The sequence below is a fragment of the Neltuma alba genome, unplaced genomic scaffold, assembly GCF_004799145.2.
Source record: "Neltuma alba isolate B1F8T4 unplaced genomic scaffold, ASM479914v2 tig00010174_pilon, whole genome shotgun sequence".
Lineage (NCBI taxonomy): Eukaryota > Viridiplantae > Streptophyta > Magnoliopsida > Fabales > Fabaceae > Neltuma > Neltuma alba.
The window spans coordinates 932,599-945,423 of NW_021635117.1; the positions used below are offsets into that span (position 1 = coordinate 932,599).

Consider the following 12,825-nt stretch of genomic DNA (forward strand, 5'->3'; position numbering starts at 1 on the left):
TCTATAGAGGATTATTGAATATTAATACCGAAAGTTTTCATTTCTACCAGTTACCCTTGGATAACCTTGGTTGGAACTTGTATCTCACGCAATTGCTATGGGCTTTTAGAGTTATGCTGGTTGAAAGGCTATTGATCTGTGGAGGTTTTTTGTGATTGTGCAAGTACAATATCAACAATCACAAGAGGCAACCATGGTCATCATCCCTTTCAAGATATTATTGACTGTTCTAGAAGACCTTTGTATAGGAATTTGCATGTTAATTTTCTGTATAGAGAGGAAAATGGAGAAGCTGATTGGTTGGCTAAGTTAGATCGTGAGCAAATTTCTGACTTCAATTCTTTTGCTCATCCACCTTTTGGTAGAGAGGAGGTGCATAATGTTTGTATGTAGTTCTCTCGTGCCTGTATTTTTGTTGTGAAATGATAGATGTCCATTTTTTATTTGAAAACAACCCCTATCTCATGCAAATTTGTAAACATGATGTATTGCATGTACTTTGATTTTCTTTATTCGGGATACTTCAAATTCTTGAGAAGGAATTTAATCTGTCCTGGCTTTTTATTGCCTGATCAGTTTCAGGAGTCCATGCAGAATCTCAGTAATTATACACGGTTTAAATTTGGTTGACAGTGATGGAAAAGGGCTAGTGTTTTGTGACTGTTAAAGATTTAGTTGGAAAGGAGATTGATGCTTGTGATTGCTCTACACTCCAGCAACTTAAGCAGTTAAGCTCAAGACAAAGAGGAATCGAAGAGTCTAATCATGAGAGCAGTTCCATTAGAGAAGCTATGGCAAAGACATGTTGGAGTAATGTTCTAAGCCGATCTTATTTTGGAAAGGGAGAGGCCGTTAGAAGTTCTGTAAACTTGCATGCATTAAGGTTACTTTCTTCATGATGATCATACTTGATCCTTTGGTTACATTTATTCATACTGTGTTTGTTGTGTTGTAGATTTGTTAGTAAAGATTGGGCCATGGGCCTCAAAACCCTAACCCTAATTAGTCCTATCCCTAAGATTTTGGCCTTCTACCCTCATTTAGATGAGGCTGCGGTAACCTATTTATACCCTATTGCTTTATTCGAATAAATACAATTCAGAACCATAAGAGTTCTTCAATTTTGCTATATATGAGAAACAGATTCATAATAAGTTTAATGGTCAACATAATAATACTATAATATAAGAAGTCTTCAATGAAATAATATATTATGGTTTGAAAATATATTGAGCTTTGATAGGGTCAAATTTTTTATTTTTATACGTTTTGTTTTATGTTTCAAGTACATTTCCATCAAGTCAAAATATCGTTTGGTTTACAAAAAATTGTTTTGGTTCCTGATCTAATTTCTGGCTACCTTGTGCAGACTTATCCCTAGCTTAATTTTTTTTTTTTTTTGGGTATACAATAAGGCAAAAAGCCTAAAAGAGAAAATTTAAGTAGTAGGGGATTGCAATCTCAATAAATCTTTCTGCACCAGAGTTCTCAAGTTAGGAGGATTCGTGTTATAGATGACCGTGCTAGTGAAACCCATCTTGGCTAGAGCATCTGCAATAACATTACACTTTCTTAGAGCATACTGGAGATGAGCTTCTGTTAGCAGAGAAAGCAACCTCTTCACCTCTAGCAAAGTTGTCGAGCAAGTTGTAGAGTGAGAATTCCAATCTGTGAGTGAGTGTATTAAATTCTGGTTATCAGATTCCGCTATAGGATTGTTGAAACCCATTTGGATTGCAGGGTTGAGACCCTTTAACATTTCCCATTCCTTGGCTTCATGGGGAGAATAGATGCCAAGTTAATAAGAAAATCTCACAACCCAAGTGCCTTCATGATTGCGGATAAGGCCCCCACAAGCTGCCAACTGAGATGAATTGGACTTTGGTACAAGTTAGAATATTTTCAAATCACTTTAGATTTGAAACTAATCTCTATCGAATCAGGAGTATTAAGGTTTTCCTCTTTATGGAATGAGACTGTTTATAATTTCAATCAACAATTTGTTGCTATTCCTAGCTTAATTTAAATAAGCATGCAGTACACGAGAACCTTGACTTTGGTCCAACCTGGTTGAACCCAAACTGAGCCATTAGTGAGTTTGCATGATGGTTCAACCGGTACTGCTACGCTAGCAGCTCATATTTGCCTGGGCAGCTAACTTGAAACTATCAACAAAAGTAACTTCAATATTTCATACCTCTACTTTTTGTTATGAATTTACGAAATGTTGTGAATTTCATGAGACAGACGAGGCCATATTAATTGCTTTGCAAGAGAGCTTAATATTGAAGGGTCTCTTAATTCATTATCTGGATGTTACTCTCATTTTTACATGAACTTTCCATTAAAATTCATTTCCCCCCTTCATTTAATAGGTTGTAACGACGTCTGTCATAATTTTCCCCGCTTGAAATTTATTTAGCTTCTCCAAATGGTGATGAACAAAGACACATGAACATACCAACATCCTCGTTATTAATATTATTCATCATATAATGTTTAAATGAAGGTCATATAATTCAATGCCCCACAGCATTCTTTCTGCAGCAACATTGAAATTGAGTTAGATAGCCCTTGGTAGAGCTAGTTTGATCACATTTTAAAGGCTCAGAGCAATCCCATCCGTTACATTCCAAATACTCATCAGGAACAATATCACTTGGTAATTGCCCTGCATTGTTCGACACAATAGACCGCACTTATTTATGGAGATATAAAATATAGAGGGGTTCAGGTTCATTTTTGATCCAAAAGTATTTGTGAAAGAGTTGCAGGTATTCAGAATTTTTGTGGACTCAATGTCGCCTTAAAATGTCAAAAAATACAATGTCTGGTTAATTCTTATTCTATTTATATTCACGTGGCACAATTAGCTCAAGTGTATGTTAAGTGAAAGTCAGTTGTATCATCAGCTACCAACATTATTTTTCTTATAAATTAACAAATTACGAATACCTATAATTAAAAACAGTATGGGGATTTAATAAAAAAAACTACATATAATTAAAAATAGGGAAAATTTCACTGTAGGACTGCAGAAGACAATTAATCTCAAAGAGCCCCCAAAACTTTCTGAAACCTCACTGCAGGACCAAGGGGCCAATCTGATATTAATTCCACAAACGAAATGACGCCACTGCCCCTAGTAGAAACTTACTTCCTTGAGGGAACAAGTGCGGGAGAGCGCATTTGCAAGGGGAACTAGCCAATTTGCAAAATAAATACATATATTCACACGTGGAATCAGTACGTTCACATGTGGACTGGTTTACCTGATGCATACGTCCATGAGGGAACAAGTGCGGGAGAGCACATTTGCAAGGGGAACTAGCCAATTTGCAGAAGAAATACATATATTCACACGTGGAATCAGTCCGTTCACATGTGGACTGGTTCACCGGATGCATGTGTCCGTGAGGGAATAAGTGCAGGAGAGCGCATTTACAAGGAGAGCTAGCCAATTTGCAACATAAATACATATATTCACACGTGGAATCAGTCCGTTCACATGTGGACTGGTTCACCTGAAGCATGTGTCCGTGAGGGAACAAGTGCAGGAGATCGCATTTGCAAGGGGAACTAGCCAATTTGCAGAAGAAATACATATATTCACACGTGGAATCAGTCCGTTCACATGTGGACTGGTTCACCTGATGCTAAGGGTAGTGGCGTCATTTCATTTGTAGAATTAATATCAGATTGGCCCCTTGGTCCTGCAGTGAGATTTCAGAAAGTTTTGGGGGCTCTTTGAGATTAATTGTCTTCTACTGTCCTACAGTGAAATTTTCCCTTAAAAATATCATAAAATTACAGGGACCCGCATATTTTTTCCCCCCTTATACCTATTATTCATATGCACATTTGATCGACAACACGAGAAACCATTCATAACTTGAAAATTGAGATTAAGCTAGAATAATTACCTGAGGTTGAAACAACTAGATGAAAGCATGTAAGAATCCCCATAAACGCTTGAGAAAATCTTGTTGCCATTCTGAAGCAATTTCAATTTGCCTTTCCAAATCTCTCTCTAGTTCTTTTTGGTTGATAGATAATAAAATACATTAACCTATAAGGGTTTATATATGACTTTATATTCACGCGTTCCCCAGAACTGCATGTTCACAAAGCATGTGCAATTTTCTAATTGATGACTGAAAGATATCATGAATCTTGAAGGGTCAAAAAAAAAAAACAGAAAATATAATGAATCTTTGGTACCATTTTGGAGAATGCAATATATTAATGCTTAATTTGTTTTATAATTTCCTTCTAAGTTGTAAAGCGTTCATCTTTTTATAAGGTAAAAGGTTTTTTTGGGGGGCGGGGGGTTGACGGCATAGCATCATTTCCCAAAGGCAGGCAAATTGTGGTAATTAATTTTTATGAATCAGTTGTATGTACTTTATGATGTTTACCAAAATTATGTGAACTTTTGTTCAAAATACTTCTATATCTGTATGATGAAACCGAAAAAAAAATTACATTAAGGTACAAATTTGCTCATAAAGTTTTCTTTCATCAAAAGCACTAGTGACTTGAAAGTTTTTTTAAGTACGAACTTATTCCAAAAGTTTCAAATTGTAGCAATCCCTACTGTTAAAATTAATGTTAATCATTAAAATATTGATATTGACCATTAACAAAGTCTCATTTCAATTGCTAGGAGAGGTTCATGTAAGTTGTTGAAATTAACAAAAATTGTTTAATTTGATCTTTGTTTCTGTGGAGGATTGTATAAGTTTTGAAAATATAAGAGAATATTATGTAAATTATCAAAATTAAGGGGAATATTTGTATAATTTGAAATTTGTTTCTTTACCTATTTATACCATTAAAATCATGATTTTTTTTTCAAAAGAAACAATTGGATGAAAATCGTAAAAATTAACGCAACCGTTAATGTTCCTACTAAACATGGAATGAGTATAGATCACACAGCACAAAATCAGTGTTGTACAACTAAAAAATTGAAAGCAACAAAAGAAAACAACGTATCTTAATAAATGGTGGCAATCAAATCCGGTAATACAAATATTTTTTTTTTATCAAGGTTTCCTTTTTTGAGTTTTAGAATGCAAAGGATTTTTGCTCCTTTTTTTCCCTCTAACAAGCGTGTTTTTTAGGATTTGAATATGTGTTTTTCTCCTTACAGAAATGAGGTCGCTTATTACCTCAACCAACAGCTTGTAGATTCTAATCTAAGGCTTCCCCATAAAAAGATTTTTAAAATGTATAAGAAACAAATCAGGATGCTGAATTTGCATAATACCATATCAAGATGGGTGGACCAATTTGAAATATTAAAATGTTAAAAGATGCCACTATTCCTGAGTTATATGAAAAAAAATTATACAGTGCAAATAGAGTTGTTATTGAGAGATTAATTTTTATTAATAGCTTAATTGTTTTAAGCAATACTTGAAGAACTGTTGTCATCCATTTTCAAGTTTTAAAACTTTAAATTTTACCTAATAAAAGTTGTTATGGAGAAGTCAAATTTTGTTAATAACTTATTCGTTTTAAGTAATACCCGAAAAATTGTTGTCGATTACTTTCAATTTTTAAGACTTTAATTTTAGCAGGTGTGAACTGTTAATAAAAGTTGTTATTGAGAAATTAAGTTTGTTAATAGCTTATTATTATCTACTTTCAAGTTTTAGAATTTTAATTTTACGTAAATGTGAACTGTTAATAAAAAATTGTTATGAAGAAATCAATTTTTGTTAATACCTGAAAAATTATTGTCAATCACTTTCATATTTTAAGAATTTAATTTACCCAATTGTGAGCTAAAAATTAACTTTTATTAATAGTTTATTATAATCCATTTTCAAGTTTTAGGACCTTAATTTTATTCTAGTGTGAACTATCAATACAAGTTGTTATTGAGGAATAATTTTTGTTAGAATAAAATACACCGGCCACGTCCTATTTTATCTCAATTACAGAAATATTCCCTCTATTTTGAAAACGTATATAAATCTTCCTTAAAATTAAAATGTATGTTATACAAACCTCTCTTCTATATTTAAGATTTTATTTCTATCCACCTAAATCATTAATTGACCACTAAGTTTGACTTTAATGTTTTTTTTAACCAAAATACCCATTTTTAACATAACAATTATTTAGACATTTATATTTTGTATAAATATTTTTTATAAAATTAAAAAATAATTATACTCTATATTTTTAAATTTATAATATTTTATAAAATTTATTAATTTTGATTTAAATCATAAAATTTTATAAGTTTAAATTTTTATCACATTCATTAAAAATTATTTATTTTATTAATTTTTTAAATTATAAAAACATATTTTGAATACATAGTTTTTGTTTAGAGTTCAAAATATTTTATAAATTCTTTAAAATTATAACTCAAAAACTTTAAACATATTTTTTTCACAAGAATTTATAAACGTATTTAGTCAAGTGTGTGCATATATATATTTATTGAGATGATTGGTCAAATTTTTAATCAAGTCAAGTCTTTTATGTTTACGTTAACTAAATAAAATTTGTGTAACTATAAAATATAATTTAGTGATTTATTAGAATGAGGGGTAAAATAATAAATAAAATTTATTTTAATATAAATTTTAGTGAAAAATAATTTTTTTAGAATCTTTTAAAATATTCCTAACAGTATTAATTGATTAGACTAAACTGTATGTTTTTAAAATAAAATGAAGATTTATGTAATTGATGCAAATTAGAAGGGTAATCAAAATATTCTACTCATTTTGTTAATATCTTATTTGCTTTAAGTAATGCCTGAAAAATTGTTATAATTCACTTTCATATTTTAAGGGCAATAGCGTCTCTTATAATATTTTAATATTTCAAATTGGTCCACCCATCCTAATATGATATTATGCAAATTCAGCTCTGTAATTTTTTTTTAATACATTTTAAATATCTTTTTTGAGATTTTCCCTTGATTATGTTACAGTTAAAAACTTGATGCAACATTTGTGAAGTTTTCAAGTTGTTAATTTTTTGTTGCCACGGCAGATAAAAATGAAAAAGTGACAAAAAAAGACCGACAAAATAAAAAAATTATAAATAGGACCCCATGATAACATTCTTATGGGTTTTAACAACAATAGTATGAGTTTTGATAATAATTTTTATGAATAGGTTTCTGTACGTAATTTTTCCATTTCACTCTTTTTTTTTTTGTTACCATTTTTCTTATTAAAATTGAACTGCAAACTAAAGATTCAAATTGAAACATTTTATCAAGTGGAAAACAATATTAATTGACTGAAAGTAATGATTACAAGGCTGGTTAAAAAAAAAAAAGTAATAATTACAAGGTTTCGAAAACTGGAATATGGCAGAGAATGAAGTGAAAGGCTAAAACGCTAGAACTGTTTTGAGTACTCTTCCTATGCAGTGGCTCATGGCATCAAAACCCAATTCCGATCAGTTGATTAGTTCAGTGAATTGATGACTCCATCTTTTGATAACATTATTTTGAGTTTAAATAAATATAGTATTTTATCCTTTTTAGTAACTTTGTTTTGTTAAATTATATACAATTTATACACAAATGTTCTTTTCACTATAATAAATTATGTCTGTTTTAATTTAGATATTATTCTTTTCAAAATTATATATGAATTTTTTTTTGTTATTGTAATTAAATTATATATTTTTAATCATGATTGAGGTAATATTAATTCAGCAGTTACTAACTTTTGAACTATTATTCTTTCCTTGCCCTATGTTTGGTATGAGGAAATTGGAAGAGAGAAAAAATTTTAATGAGCTTGATTTAAAAAAAAATTGTTAAAGTAGGATTATAAAATTTTGATGAAGAAAATATGCAAGATAAAAAAGTAAGAAAAAACTATTTAAAATTTTTTAATCTCACTTCTTAATTTTTTAAAATTAAACTTATCAAAAAAAATTTCGTTTCCTCCATTTTCCTCACGCACCAAATTATTGTTGGGCTTCTCACTCATTGCTTCAACCTCTCTTGGTGTCCATAATACATCAAATAGTATTGCTTTCAAGAAGAGAATATATGTACTTGGCATAAAAACATTACATTCGAGGTAAATAAAAACGCACAATTTAAACTATTTTTGGCCTGCTGAAAATCATGATCAATTGGAACCCATCCCAATCAAAATTGAAATCCCCGTGAGTAAACGTGTCCATATTTAATATCTAAATGGTGCCTCAGAATAACTAGGCAAGATGTTGCGCCAGCTATTCTAGTGAGAAATACCTATAAGCTGTCAAAGAAGAAGAAGAACAAATTAGTGCCACACAGTGACATAGCCCATGGTGTTTGCGTATGAATTTTTGTGCTCCTTTTTTGGTCTTCAGGATGAGTTAGTTTAAGTCTTAAAAATAAAATAAAAAGTATTAGCAATTATTTAAGGTAAATTTAACACAAGTTTGTGCAGCTCATCATCTTTTTTATTTGCTTTTTGTAGACATAAAAATTAAAAGTAAAAAAAAGAAAGACTATCATATTTTAGTAGAACTGGAAAAATAATACTCCCAAAGACTATCATATTTTAATAGAACTGGAAAAATAATACTCCCTCCAAATATTAAAATTTAAGTAACTAATCTATGGATATTAAGAAAACTAATTAAACTATTTTTTCCTAACAAATGTGGTCCTAGAACATTCCATTATATTTACCCCTTAATAAAAAGCCTTTACTATATTTAGTCAATACTTTGAGTTAAAAAAATTATAAATTTGAAAGACAAAATTGATTGAGATCTTTTATTTAAGATCAAAATAAAATTTTTGGCCTAATTCTTCAATTTAGCACTAAAGAGGTACATATTAGCATAATTTACTAATCATTATATTACATATTCACTACTCTACACACACACATATTATTGGGTATCATTCGTTCCTTCCTTTGAGAAACATGAAAATAAGTTTCTAAACAAGAACCCGTGAAAGCGAAAGAGAATAAACAAAGAACAGTCATGCAAACCTATAAGTATGCATCTCTTAATAAATTACCCACAATAATACATACATATATAAATATATATATATATATATATTTATAGAGAGAGAGAGAGAGAGAGATATAAATTGATCTGAATTTGCGAACATGCTAGCATGATATATTGCCCGAGTTATTATGTGCGTCGCACGTCGTTACGTTGCTTCTGCACAGTCCCAATAAAATAATCACAATATCTCAAAGTCTTCCGTTTTGCTACATATTAAAAAGAACAACAATAATCTAACACTATATATATACACACACATATATACATACATGTCTTACGGACAACAAGTGCCCAGTCCATATCTTCTCTATCGATCAATCTATTTGGTGTGACGACGGTGAGTTTAATATCACCATGTCATCTTCTTTCACCTGCTTCTTCTTGCTTCTTCTTTTGGCCTTTTACTGCGTTTTAGCTTCATCGGCAAACTCGGCTAATAACTATGCTCATAGCAGTGGTGGTGATGAAGATAAGAAATATAGTTCACCGCCGTCAGAAGGTGACAGCGATAAGGAATACAATTCATGGCCTGAAGGTGGCGGCGATAATGGTGATGGTGGTGATGATGATGATTTCACCCTGGAGGCACCGAACTTGGATGAAATCACTCTGGATAATCTCCTATCCTTTGGTCACTATCGCAAGACTTGTGCAGAGTTTGAATCCATTGTGCATCGGAAAGTGAATGAATGGGTTAAGAAGGATCGGACACTTGGCGCCAGTCTCATGAGGTTGCATTTCCATGATTGCTTTGTGAGGGTAAGACTAAAATTACTTCGTCCCCTTATTGGATCACATGCTATGTATCTATTAATAACTCTGTTTACATTATGATTTTCACAAATTTAATGTTAGTTTTTTTTTGGGTCTAAGGAATTTATATAAATTATCCACTTACATGAATATAAAATGTTTCATATTTTCGAGTCATTCATCTGAAATCGTTTAATTATATAGATTGTAATTTTTTGTTACTCATCCCGCTATTTCATAATCTTCACATAATGGTTCTGAATTTACATCTAGTTCTTAATGTTTATTTTCATGAATACAAAATAAATTTTTTATTAAATTAGAGCTATTATGAAATTATTGTTATCTTCCCTCTTTTTTGAACACCTATTATACATACATTTTTTAAAGATTAAAAAAAGTGAACACCAACAATCTGGTTGGTGTACACTAGATTTCATTAAATAAGCAGTTATTAGTTTGACTATTTTTCTTTTTATATGAAGCAAACCTAATTTATCTTTTGCCGCCTCTATATTTTGAGTGAGATAAATCTCTCTTGTTGGTATACGGCCCCAAAAAAAAAAAAAGTTTGCACAAATTTCTTTTTAATTTTGTCCATTTCTTTTGACATATTTTAGTTTGGTTGAATTACGAAAATCTTCAATTTCTATTTGAAAATTACACAATATTTTCTAAAATTAAATATTTAATTACGTTGGTATTTCGAATCATAGTATTATTCCTCAACAAAACAGTGAAATTGCTTTCCCTTAAAAAATTATCAGATAGGAGATAGACTTTTATTAAAATGTTTGTTTTGTACAGTTTTATTCAAGTTTCATAATGATCATTTCTAAATTTATATATATATATATATATATATATATATATGAACGTACAGGGATGTGATGCCTCTATTCTCTTAAACCATGAAACGAGTGAAAGGAGAGCAAATGCGAGCAAGACATTGAGAGGTTTTGAAGTGATAGATGACATCAAGGCGGAGCTGGAGAAGAAATGTCCCAAAACGGTGTCGTGTGCTGACATTTTGACCGCTGCAACAAGAGACGCCACCGTAGCTTTGGGTGGCCCGTATTGGGTGCTGCCCTATGGCCGGAAAGATGGACGGATTTCAATCGCCGAGGAGGCTGAGACGGTACCGATGGGTCGTGAAGACACTACTTCTTTGCTTGAATTGTTCCAATCTAAGGGTTTGAACGTGCTTGACTTGGTCGTTCTCTCAGGTAACCAATTTAGAAAAATAAAACAAAGCTTTTGTACATGCAGCATTTGCAAATTAGCCTATAAATATGTTTCATAAGATATAAAATTTTTTCCATGTGCATTTTAGTGTTGCGGGTTTGGTCTTATAGTAGTCTATGGCTATAATTACGAGTCAATGTCAATTTTTTTTCAAGACTAAATTAATTAGAAAAATAAAATACTGGTTCGAAATGTATTGATGATCTAAACATAATCAAATTTCGGTCAACTTTAGGTGGTAAGCAAAATGTAATACTCCTCTGGTCCTTAATATAAGATCCATTTAACTAATTTGATTAGATTAAGGAAGTTAGGTAAATTAGTTACTTATAAGAAAAGTGACACATTTTTCCTAAAACACCATAATCATCTTTCTTAATACTCCCTCTCTCTCTTCTACTTGATTATAGTTGAGAGAATATCTATAGGGGTAATTTAGAAAAAATTGATAAATATGAGAAATGGGTCTTATATTTAGGACCAAAACCAACTCACTAATTGGGTCTTATATTAAGGATCGAAGGAGCATATTTTAAAATTTTTGTATACAAAATGTCATATAAACTACATAGATAAATTATATCTGATGCTTTAAATTGGAAAGACACTGTTTGATGAATTACCCAGACCCCTCCCTTTTGTTTTACCAAATTACACAAACCTTATACAAACTTCCTTCAATTTAAAAGAAGAAAAAATATATCAATAATAATAATAATAATAATAAAGACATTAGGCCACCTTGAATTTTTGAAATTACATATGCACATTCATTTTTCTTTTAGAAAATTTTGTGTATATTTTGATAGATGTTTGTTCGATTCAAGCATTATTTTATGAAAAGAAAATTGTGTAATTTTCACATAACTAATGAGAAATTTGGATCGGATTAGCATTAAGCATATGTATTTTTTCAAAAAAAAGAACTCTATAACTTCTCATTGACGTTGACCATGTGGCTTTTTGTGCTCATCAGGAGCTCATACCGTTGGGAGGGCATCTTGTGGCTCCATACAAGATAGGATTTTCAACTACAAGGGAACTGGAAAAGCAGACCCATCCATGGATCCAAAGTACGTTGACTTCTTACAAAGAAAGTGCAGATGGGCATCAGAATATGTTCATCTTGATGCTACCACACCAACAACATTCGACCCTGTCTACTACCTTAATCTCAAGAAGAACATGGCACTCTTGTCCTCAGATCAAATGTTGCACGCTGATTCAAGAACCTCACCTTTAGTTTCGGCTTTGGTCGGCACAGACCCGTCGCCTTTTAACCACCAGTTTGCTGTCTCCATGGCAAAGCTTGGCAATGTTGGTGTGCTTACTGATGATGATGATGGACAAATCAGAACAAACTGTAATTCTGTCAATGCTTACTGATTTTATTCATTTTCATGTGTTCTTATATTTGTTTAGTGTTTTTCTCACTGTTTAATTCCTTGTTAAATTTTGTATCCTGTCAGTTACGTTTCTGTTTTCTCAATACTATTTTCTTCGGTGAACTATAAAATATGAAATTATTGCGTCAAGTACTTCAAAGAAAATAAGTGAAAAATAACTGTGGGCCTGCTTGGATATGTTTTTTGTGTTTTTATTTTCAAAACAATTTTAAAAAACTGTTTTCGAAAACAAATTTTAACAAAAAAAAAATGTTTGGTTGATTGTTTCTAAAAATTATTTTTAAAAACAATAAAACATAAAAATTTGCTTGGATGATTAATTTTAAAAATTATTCTTAAAATCAACCTAAAAAGTGTAAAATTAATCACTTAATAACTTATTATAATATAAACTAACTTTATAAAGCTGGTAAAA

At 31.0% G+C, this 12,825-nt stretch overlaps 2 protein-coding genes across 2 annotated transcripts in view; both read left to right on the plus strand.

Moving 5' to 3' along the window:
• LOC114754646 (pentatricopeptide repeat-containing protein At5g55840) overlaps window positions 1-951 on the plus strand; it is a 43,642-nt gene extending 42,691 nt beyond the window's left edge. Inside the window, exon 10 of the mRNA XM_028943439.1 lies at window positions 577-951. The gene's annotated coding sequence lies outside the window, so the exon portion shown is untranslated. The remainder of the gene's footprint in view (window positions 1-576) is intronic.
• An 8,409-nt stretch (window positions 952-9,360) lies between these two features.
• Window positions 9,361-12,390, plus strand: LOC114754621 (peroxidase 7). The gene is made up of 3 exons (XM_028943416.1): window positions 9,361-9,765; window positions 10,643-10,985; window positions 11,981-12,390. Exons 1-3 carry the CDS (start codon window positions 9,361-9,363, stop codon window positions 12,388-12,390), a joined length of 1,158 nt encoding a protein of 385 aa, XP_028799249.1.
• Window positions 12,391-12,825: the final 435 nt, after the last annotated feature.

Bases quoted from the DNA above. Each gene is read 5' to 3' on its own strand.
- LOC114754621 (XM_028943416.1), top strand. From the start codon at position 9,361: ATGTCATCTTCTTTCACCTGCTTCTTCTTGCTTCTTCTTTTGGCCTTT. The intron at 9,766-10,642 runs GTAAGACTAAAA...ATGAACGTACAG, and splicing joins TCCATGATTGCTTTGTGAGG to GGATGTGATGCCTCTATTCT. The intron at 10,986-11,980 runs GTAACCAATTTA...TGTGCTCATCAG, and splicing joins TGACTTGGTCGTTCTCTCAG to GAGCTCATACCGTTGGGAGG.